This window comes from Microplitis mediator, chromosome 10 (assembly GCF_029852145.1).
Source record: "Microplitis mediator isolate UGA2020A chromosome 10, iyMicMedi2.1, whole genome shotgun sequence".
Classification (NCBI taxonomy): domain Eukaryota; kingdom Metazoa; phylum Arthropoda; class Insecta; order Hymenoptera; family Braconidae; genus Microplitis; species Microplitis mediator.
In genome coordinates, this window is record NC_079978.1 from 20,517,756 (window position 1) to 20,529,125 (window position 11,370).

Genomic DNA, 11,370 nt, shown 5'->3' on the forward strand with positions numbered 1-11,370 from the left:
AAGTACCACGGGCCCAGGCTTGGCCCAGACTTGGCCCAACTTTGTAGAACCTTGGGCCAGGCTTGTAAGCCAGTCTTGGCCCAGCCTTGGTAGAAGCCTGGAATGATAATCTCGGGCCAAGCCTGGTTGTCAGACCTGGCCCATGCTTGGTTGCCAGACCTGGCCCAGGCTTCCAGAAAACGAATAAATTTAATTTAAAAAAATTAACAATTATTATCCTCGTAGAATTCATGATCATTAACGTTTTAATTATCTAAAGGAGGTAAATGATGTGAAAAAAATTCGGTGGAAATTCTGCTGGACTCTGGGCGCGAACTGCCGTCCTTCTAATTGCTGGGTCCGAACGATAGCTACTGGACGAACCTCCTAATGTTAAACTGATACATTTATATGATCTACTTATATAAACCATAGGTATATCCAAACTTGGGTAATCCTACCTTGGCCCAAGTCTGGGTTGCTATTGGACGGCCAAGGCTAGGTTATCCAGCCCTGGCCCAAGCCTGGCTTGCCATTGGATGGCCAAGGCTAAGTTACCCAGTCCTGGCCCAAGCCTGGGCCAGTATAGGTGTGCCAAAGCTAGGTTCCCCAGTGCTGGGCCAAGTAGGGGCCCGTTTTTCAACTCTGGCAACTCCTGTATGGGTTGTGGAAGATTTAGTATTCATAGCGACTTTAGTTTATGAAATTTTTTGGTTATATTTCTTTTCAAATAAAGCTATTGCAGAGGGTCTCATGTAATAATTTTCCCAAAATTAAATTAGCGTATTTGAGTCTTCGAAAAACTTAGTGGTCCCCTAAGTACCCCCTCCCCCCCATCCTTATATGTTGCATGCCGATTTTCACATGTATATTTTTCTATACGGATACAGTTCGAGAAAAAAATGTTTACTCGAAATATTATATACAATTATATCTGAATAGTTAAATACTGCTACATATATTTGCGTCTATATATTTCCGGGTATTGTCAACATTAATCACAACAAAAAATTTAACAATTGCTTCCTCGTTAATTATGTTTGATATCTTGAATTTATTTTTCAACGACCAGAAAAACGTTTACTATTTTGTTTACAAATAAGAAGTGTTCGAATAAATAAATGATACAATCAATCTTCGAAACGTGCATTGAAACAATCAATAATAATAATAATTTGAGCCGAGTTCGTATTGTATAAAGAAAATAATTTTATTGAATGTATATGTTTTTATTTTTGACAACGTTCGAGATTATCAATCGTGAATATAAATTTGGTGGGACACACAAATACTTTGCATTCAACGGCAGAATTTATTTGAGAGTAATTAAGTCTAAGACGATTCGTAAAATGAAAGTATTCGTTTTTTTAATAATTTTAATTGTTTCGATAATTCAGTCATCAAAGAGTGAGTCTGAAGTAAGTATGAAAATTATTTTTAAAATGCAACCCGCATGGAGAAACTTTGGAACAATGGAAGTTTACTTGTAAAACAATACTCAAATTCAACTGAATTTGAAATTCACAAATTGTTTAAGAGTCAAAAAAAATAAACTTCGTTTATTACTTTGGGGTTTAAATTCGGATCAATTTCATTTACTATCCTTTCCTGGGTATTTTTTGTTCCTTATTGGCTATCGTCCCAATAAGGCCACGTACCACTTCTTCTAGGTCATAAAGATAACTCATAAGTAGTTCTTAGTTGATTTTTAAAATTTATTTATTGAATGAGTAGAAAAACTTCCAAAAATAGTATACTCCGAACGGCACAGTATTTAAAAAAAAATCATAGCATCTAAATAGACCGATCTGAGAATGTTCATTGGTCAAATTAAGTCGAAAAACAATATTTAAGGAAAAAACCTTTTTTCGAATTAAGAAAAAAAATAGATCGAATTGTTTGTCCTCAATCGGATTGGTCTCAAAATTTTTTAAATTCATCCAAGTTTTTTTGAGAATTTTTTCAAAAAAATCGGAGGGGGCATACATTTCCAAAAAACAATTTTTTTGCTTCAAACTTAAAATAAACAATGAAGGGATTGATTAAGAATAAAAACGTGTTTTTTTCTTAAAAGAACATTCAAAAACGAAGATTTTGAAAAAAAAAAACGATCCGATTGGTGTACTTTTCGCGAAGTTATAACCGTTTCAAAAAAAAAACCTTGTATTTTGAAAAAAAATCGGTATCTCGGAAACGAGTAGTCAAAAAAATTTAAAAAAATTCATGAGAGCGTTTTTTATCAGCCTCCAAAACATATAAATTTTTCAAAAATATCGGAGGGGGTGACCTCAAAAAGTGGCCGATTTGGTATGGAATGTCCCATATATTTTTTGTACTACGGTATGTTACATAAAAAAACCATGCATTCTAGTTTGTAATTATTATTTCTATGCTATTGGGTAGCTTCTCAAAAAATGTAGGTTTATAAAGACTATAATTTTCAATATATCGAGAAAAATATAATTCGTAATATATTGATATAACTTCAATATACCGGAAACCATAGATTTAAACAGATAACTTTTTTCATGTATGATCAATTATATACAGACAATATATCATTAATGATATGAGTCAAAATATATATTAATTTTATTATATTATACTTTATAAATTACATATATACCATCCATATATGACAAAAATCTATTGAGCATTATATGAAATAATATATATAGAGAAGTACAAAACATTATATAAAAATAAATATATTATTAAAAATATATAATCCAATATATGTAAAAAAAATATAATCATAAATATATATATATTTTTGCCGCCATATATTTATCACATATTCTTCATATATATTTTTATATATTTTTAACAATATATAGCTTTTCCATGCGGGAAGGTTTGATTATTTAATTAAAATATTAATGTTTTATAACTAAGGAATGTGAATGGGAAATTTGTTGTTGTGAGTGGATAACAGACTGCGATGATAATGGAGAAAATACTACAACTGTTTCACTTAGTAAGTTTTTTATTGAATGTTATTAAAAATTTATTTCATAGATACACAAAATAAATTTACAAAAATTTCTTAAATTTCCCGAGTGGAAATTCAAGAACTGATATGATCGTGAAAGTTTCCAAACTTTTCGATTGCAGCAGATGCCTGTTTTGACTGTATGGAACAAAAGAATAAATACATTTAAACCAGGCACAAAATAATAATAATAATATTTATAATAAAATAACTCATGCTTAAAAATGCTAAGCAAGTATTGGCTCGAATCACACTAAGATTATTTATTTATTTTTTTTCATTTCATAATAATCTGTAAAAGAATTATGTTCTAAAAATAAATAAAATTTTATAAATTTTTACAAATATTTAAAACATAGTATAAAACTGTATAGTATTTTTTATTCGAATTTTAATTGTTTTTTTTTTTCTAATCGTTGATGGTATTTTTTTCTATAAGCGATCTTAATTACGTTTGATGCGTAAACTTCAATTAATTTTCAAAATAGTCCCTTAAATTTTTGAAAATTTTTAATGGTTGTTCTGTGTGGCATAAAATGACCCGGAACGACATTATTTTTTGGCTGAAAATTTTCTTTCATCGTAATTTATTTCATTGTTATTATCACTATTGATTTCTCTAATGATATATATTCTTTCTATTCAGCGGACGATGAGAAAAAGGAGGCAATTCGTAAGATTTCATCCAGTATTGGGGACTTGACCACAGATCTACTACTGGTAAGAAAACGATTCATTTTAAAAAATCTGAAAAGGAATTGACCCTGCTCTCTAAATATGAATTAGTGAACATAAGTAAATATTCACTAATTCCAAGTGCAAACCGAACCACTAATTTCAAAAATAGGGCTAGGACCTTAAAACGTCGACATCTGACGAAAACTCGCGATTTTAGAAATTCGGACCGAAACCAATAACTTCCCTTTTTTTCAAAATTTTCAATTTCCATAGCGGGAAGTTGACAAGTACATAGGGGAAGGAGGGGGGGGGGGGGCAAAACGGGATAGGCCGGCAAAATGGGATACCCTCAAAATTTCGTCAAAATTTTTTTTTCTCGAAAAACTTTCGAAAATGGTCAAAAATGAAATCTAGTATAATTTTACACTATTAAAAGCTAAAAAAAAACATTTTTATATTTTTTGCGAAAAGTATAAATGAAAAGAATGTACAAATTTTATCGTACTACTAATTTATTTTCATGAAGTATCACAAATTAAGAAATTTAATTCTTTAATTAACTCAAGAACAATCACAACAATAATACTAATAAAAACTCTAAAACTGTAACATTGGTAATCATCATAATTTTAACTGTTACATTGTAACTTTCATAATTTTGTAATATTTTATAACTTTAGTGCTATAATATCACATTACCCGGGAAAAAATGATTTTGCCTAATCATATATGATCATGCATAATTGTCTATATATGATCAGATCCAAAAATTGGCCAGGTCTGATCATACATAACTTGATCTGTTTATACATGATCATATATGATTATATATAATCATGCATGAACGAATATAGTCATTTTAGAATCTCATTTAGAATATCTGTAAATTATTAATTAAGTAGTTTAATTACGATTTATTGTCTTCATCAATATCAATGTCGGTTAAAATTAAATAAAAAAAAAAAAAAAAAATTATTAACCATCGACAATTATTTTACTACGAGGTCACCCATCCAATTAATGTCCAACGCCGATGCTGCTTAACTTTGGTTATCGATGGTTTGTAGTCTGATCCTCTAGTCTGTTATACACTTACAATTAAGAAACGTTTATGGCATTACTTAACTCAAATAATCAAATTGATACTTTATACTTTTAAATTACTGCCGAAACCTTTGAACATTTTTTAAGTATTGGGGATTTAAGTTTGATTGATAGTTGACAGAATAAAAATTTAATAACATTGATATTAAAAAATTGTCATATTATTTAATATATATATATATATATATATATATATATATTTAAATATTTATAGGTTTCATATCAATGAAATCTGATCAGATTTAATCATAGACATATATAACTACATATAGGTTTATATCAGTCACGTCTGATCAGATCTAATTATATATAGGCCTATATCTAATTATATATGGGTTTGTATCAATCATGTCTGATCAGATCTAATCATGTATAGACTTATATATGATCATATATGGGGTTATAACAGCTAGGTATAATTATATCTAATTATATATAGACTTATAGATGATCAGATCTGATCATATATAGACTCATATATGGTTATATATGGAGTTATAACAGCCAGGTATGATTATATCTAATTATATATAGACTTATATATAAATAGATCTGATCATATATAGACTTATGTATGATTATATATGGGGTCATAACAGCCAAGTATGATCATATCTAATTATACATAGACTTATATATAATCAGATCTGATCAGATCTAATTATATATAGACTTATATATAATCAGATCTGATTATATATAGACTTATATATGGGCTTATAACAGCCAGATATGATCAGATCTAATTATGTATGGGGTCATATATAATTATATATAATTATATATGACCCCATATATAATCATGCATGATTATATATAACTTCATATATGATTATATATAATCATATATGATCATATATATGAACATATATAATCATATATGATTAGGCAAAATCATTTTTTCCCGGGTATTAAATTGTTTCTCTTATAAAAATAATTTCTTTGGAATGCAAACTAACTAACATTATTTTTAACATGAGTATTAATAATCACAGATAAATTGAGTATCGTCGTCCGAAACACGTAAATTTTATTACTTACATCATTTTAGAAAGATATTATTACATCAATTTTATTCACTTGAAAAAAAAAAAAAAAAAAAAAAATTTACTTTTTTTTTGGGTATCCCATTTTGCCCGCAGAAAATAAAAATTTTTTTTCTCATGGCAGTCTAAAATTCGTTACATTTATTTCAAATAGAATCAAAATAAAGCCAATGTACGATATTTATGTCCCTAAAAACTAAATTTTTTGTTAAGTATCCCGTTTTGCCCCCCCCCCCCTTCCACTATAATATCCCATACAATATATAGATTACATTATAATAATTTAAATATTATTTATTGAAAAAGACTAGAAAAGAAAGATCAATGGCGGAATTTATCGCATCGCCATTAAGTGCAGCAATGGTACTTATGATGGCAGCTTATGGTGCGAGTGATGAAAATGCCAAGAGAATGAATTCCATGTTACATTTCGATACTAATGATAATACGTACAAAACAGGCATATATTCTCTGATTAAAATGATTGATGTAAGTTGTCAAATAAACCGAAAAGTACTACAATGAAAACTATCTTTTAATACTTAATATTCATTTACTCAGGCACTAAACCCAAGTGAACTTGAATTGGCAAATAAAATATACGCTGGAAAAAATCAAGACATCAATCCAGATTTTAAAAGCTTAGTAAGTGAAACGTTCGAATTGTCAATTGAAAATGTTGATTTTGGACTTTCTGAAAGTACAGCAAAGAAAATAGATAAGTGGCGTGCAGAAAAAAGTCGTCGGCGTATTACAAATGTTATTAAGCCTGGTAAGTTTTTTTAAAATGTGCAAATCTGTAAGTTCAATTATATTGTAAATTATAAATAATTTGCTATGCAGAAGTTAATATCGATTATTTTAAAGAAATAATGATCGCACTGTCGAAAAAGTAGTGCTTAAATGAACTCATACAGTACACGGAAAGAAAATTATGGCAGCGGTTCCCATAATTTTGTGAAATTTTTTCCTATACCATCATAGAAATTACGACCATAAATTATGGGAGCGATTCCTATAATTATAGGAATGTTTCCCATAATTATAGGAATAGTTCCTATAATTATGGGAATGATACCCATAACACTATAGGAATGATTCCTATAATTATAGGAATGGTTCCTATCATTTATAGGAATACTTTCTATAATACTATGGGAATCATTCCTATTATTTATGGCATTGGTTCCTATAATTTATAGGAACCATTCCCATAAATAATAGGAACCATTCCCATAATATTATGGGAATAGTTCCCATACTATTATAGAAACCATTCCTATAATATTATGGGAATGGTTCCCATATTATCATGAAAAAATTATTTTAATGAAGTGTGGTAATCACTTCTACAATACACAGAAATATTATTAAACATAAAAACAAAAATTCAAACATTGAAAAAAAAAATCGTATTTGGCAAAAAAAACATTAAAATTTTTAACAAGAATTTTTTGTCAGCACAAAACATTTAAGAAAATTCAAATTTTGGGAAATTTCTACACTATTGTGCAAAAAAAAAATTTTATGATATTATAGGGATGGTTCCCATAACATTATGGGAATAGTTCCCATAATATTATAGGAATAGTTCCTTTACCAATATGGGAACCATTCCCATAATAGTATGGGAACCATTCCCATAATAATATGGGAACCATCCCTATAGTAGTATAGGTACTATTCCCATACCATTATGGGAACCATTCCCATAATGCATAGCAAAACTTCCCATAATTTTCTTTCCGTGTATGTGGGTGTGAGTGTAAATATTCCAAGATCTACATCATAGAACCCTGATTAAAAATATTGATTGAAAACCATCGAGAAGCGGTCACTCCATGCAAACTGTATGTCTATATTTTTAAACTTTTTAAACTCTGTCTTATTTTTAAACTCCCCGTTCAAAAATTAGAAAATATTCATGAATTCGGGAATAGTTTTTACTCCGGGATTCAGAAATCGAGTTTTCATCAGACTTCGATGTTTTGAGATCCTAGGAAGCTATTCTGACATATTAGAAAGATGTTTGTGTGTGTGTATGTGAACTTTTCGAACTCAAAAAAGTCTGAAGCTCGGAAATTTGTTCACAATAATGTTTTCGGGCTCTTCGGGCTGGCCCGCAAAGTCAACCGTTTTTTTAGGTTTTTTTGTATAAAAAATACAGTGCGACTTCTGATACTTGAAAAATAAAACTACTTTTTTTTTAACGCCATTTAACTCCGGAAGATATCGCAACACTGCTACAGATATTATTGTAACAATGTTTCCGGAATTAAATTTAACACCGGGATAGTATGGACTTGCGCCGTTTTTATTTACAGTGTATGTTAAATTTAAAAAGAACTTGTTTATCGTTTACAGATGAAATTAGTGCCGATACTGAATTTTTATTCACTAATTCGTTACATTTTTCGGCATTATGGAAAGAACCCTTTAGTGAAGCAAATACTAAACTAATGAAGTTTAATGTCAGTGATGGAAATACCATAGAAAAACCGATTATGTACAGAGACAATCTGGTAGCTAATATTATACACGAAGGATATAAAATTTACGAATTAGAGCTCCAGGTATTGTAATAAAGAATCTATTTCATTTATTTAATAATTTATTTCATTATTATTTTCTTATTTTATTTTCAACTGCTAGAAGAGGGATTCAAATGATTATAAATACCAAGTCTTTATATATATTCCTTTCTATATTAATCATGATAAGTTCAATAATTCAGTAGCTGTGCCTAAATTCAGAATTGAACGTACAATCCATTTGGAGGATATGCTTAATCAATTTGAAACTAACTTTTCTGGTATTTCCAAACAAAGCTCTGGGCTAAGAATGAACAAAGTAGTTCAAAAATTGACATTAGAAATTAACGAATTGGGTATTGAAGCTGCAGTTTATAGTGGTAAAAAATTACACATTTATATCTACACGGAGAAAATTAAGTAATTGTGGTTATTTTGCTAAATTTTTAATTCCAATCATCTAGAATGATTCAAACGTTTTTCAGTGCAAAAATAGTTAGTAGTATAATTTTTGTTAATAGAATTAATAATATCAGGATGGGAACAGTTACTATCAAGGATGGTAATTAATATAACTGAATGCTATGAAAAAATGTTTAAATTCTACTTACCTTAGATCGTAACTATTATACTTTCTGATGGTAACAGTTACCATCTGGACTTTGAATATAACTATTTAGAATAATAATAAGAATTCACTCTAGTCAACATCCAGGACCGTAACAATTATTATAATTATGGTGAATGTTACAATCTAGATGATTTATGACAGGTTCCAATTGGAAAAGTAACCGATAGGACATATCCCAATAACCCAGATCCCTATTAGCTGAATTACCAATTACTAATAATCCCGATGACCCAAAATTTCAATCACCCAAAATCCTGATCACCAATAATTTCAATTACCAATACTACCAATTACCCAAGTTTCGAATAATCCAAAATTTCGATAGCTTAATTTTGTAAGCTTAGTTATGTAACAAAGAAATCGACTTTGAGCTTCTAAGCTCAATACGAAAGCTCAAACAGAATATAGTATAGTGCTGGATAGCTCAACTGGTAGAGCACTCGGCGCGATACCGAATTGGTCTGGGTTCGATTCCCAGTTCGGGCTATCTATATTTTTCTCAATTTATCTATAAATTGTCTTATTGAAAAGGTTTCCACTATATTTAAATGGTAAAAAGTAATAAATTCGTATACGGAACGTGTCCAATCGGAATATCTTGTCACCAATGTTTCTGGTTAACGAAAAATTAAGCTATCGAAATTTTGGATTATTGAAAATTTGGGTAATTGGTAGTATTGGTAATGGAAATTACTGGTGATCGGGATTTTAAGTGATTGAAAATTCGGGTCATCGGGATTATTAGCAATTGGTAATTCAGGTAATAGGGACCTGGGCGATTGGGATATCCTATCGGTTACTTTTCCAATTGGAACCTGTCCAATGGACGTCTTCCAGTATTCACTACTATCGGATTGATGGTAATAAATTTTACTATAACTAGATAGTAATTCCTATTATTTAATTTTCTCAATGTAAAATACATCGTCTACAATTATGTTACGGTAATAATTATTAATTTGAATGCAATAAAATTATCTTTACAGAAGCTTCTTTCACCAGCAAAACAGGATATAGTGCTCCACCATTAAAACAAGATATTCCTTATAATGAATACCAGATCGTCATTATCATTACTTATGCTGACACTATGCTTTTATCTGCATACTCTGCCGGACTTAATTTTTTAACAGTTTAAAAATTCTTTCAAAACTTTGACTCATTCAGTTCCTTATCATCATCTACTAGACATTTTTATGAATAAAAAAATTTACTATAATAAGTTTATATTCAGTATGAAAGAAAATTTCAATTTAAAGAATAATTGGTGAAAAACTTGGCACTAAAAAATAAGTTATCCTAAGCAACTCAAAGATTCTGCGAAAATGACTAATTCGCTGTATTGAAAACGTTATATATAAGCTATAAATTTGAATTCACAAAATAATTAGAACAAAAATACATACTTCCATTTATGGAGAAAATTAATCACTATTCGTTTAATCGCTTCATAATTTACTGAAAATAATAAGAATGAATAAAGTTCAATAAAACTTACTGCTCATGAAAAGTGATACATGGGCATCAAGATGTACATGTTTATTTAAATTTTCTCGATATTTGTAACGTGCTGTTGCTATTTCGGAATGTAATGTCACAGAGGAATGTGTTGATGGTTTTTAACACCAGAATATTTTTCGACTCTGTCCAGTTAATTAAAGAAAACTTTCTTGAGATTTTAATAGCAATTTTATACTTCAATTAAATATTATAAATATTCTATCAAGACAAATAGAAAATACAGCTGTCAAATTATTATTAACTGCCGACATTTTTAAACAAAAGACACTGATTACATGTTACAAAGTACTACATAGAACTCTGTTGGTTAACTCTAAGAAGTAGGAGGAGTTTTTTCATGTCGTGTTTAATTTATAAAGCGCTTCATTTACAGCAAAAGCCTTTTATTGGCGATAATTTGCAAATATGTGAGTATAGGCCGCGCAGGGGAGATGAACGGAATTATTTTCTTGTTGTTCCAGGTTGCCACAGCACCAAATATGACAAATCTTTTGTTGTAAGTGCGATTAGAATATGGAATCGATTACCTTCATACTGCACTTCACAACCGTCTTTTCCTACTTTCCGTAAAGCGTGTTTTGAGTTCTTGTTGAGTGAAGAGAATGCGTGATTTGGTCAAAATCTCTAATGAAATTTTTTATTTGATGATGGAGTGATGTATTGATCTATGTATTATGTACCATATGTATAATGTATTAGTAATATCTGTATTACACTACTTTTGTTAATTAACATTCATTGTAATGTATTTTAGAGGGCCGCAAGGAGCTATGACTCCATGGCCTTAAAACAATAAATAATAATAATAATAATAATAATAATAATAATAATAATAATAATAATAATAATAATAATAATAATAATAATAATAATAATAATAATAATAAT

General features: G+C 29.2%; 1 protein-coding gene across 1 annotated transcript; it reads left to right on the top strand.

Annotated features, from left to right (window-relative positions):
- The first annotated feature begins 1,290 nt into the window (after positions 1-1,290).
- Positions 1,291-11,236, top strand: LOC130675855 (alaserpin-like). Its single transcript, XM_057481738.1, has 8 exons — positions 1,291-1,397; positions 2,875-2,956; positions 3,618-3,691; positions 6,106-6,288; positions 6,361-6,571; positions 8,164-8,372; positions 8,452-8,710; positions 9,948-11,236. Exons 1-8 carry the CDS (start codon positions 1,329-1,331, stop codon positions 10,097-10,099), a joined length of 1,239 nt encoding a protein of 412 aa, XP_057337721.1. The 5' UTR covers positions 1,291-1,328; the 3' UTR covers positions 10,100-11,236.
- The last annotated feature ends 134 nt before the right edge of the window (positions 11,237-11,370 follow it).

Coding starts and splice junctions, on each gene's coding strand:
- LOC130675855 (XM_057481738.1), top strand. CDS start 1,329: ATGAAAGTATTCGTTTTTTTAATAATTTTAATTGTTTCGATAATTCAG. Junction 6,289..6,360: donor CTCTGATTAAAATGATTGAT/GTAAGTTGTCAA, acceptor TCATTTACTCAG/GCACTAAACCCAAGTGAACT. Junction 6,572..8,163: donor TACAAATGTTATTAAGCCTG/GTAAGTTTTTTT, acceptor TATCGTTTACAG/ATGAAATTAGTGCCGATACT.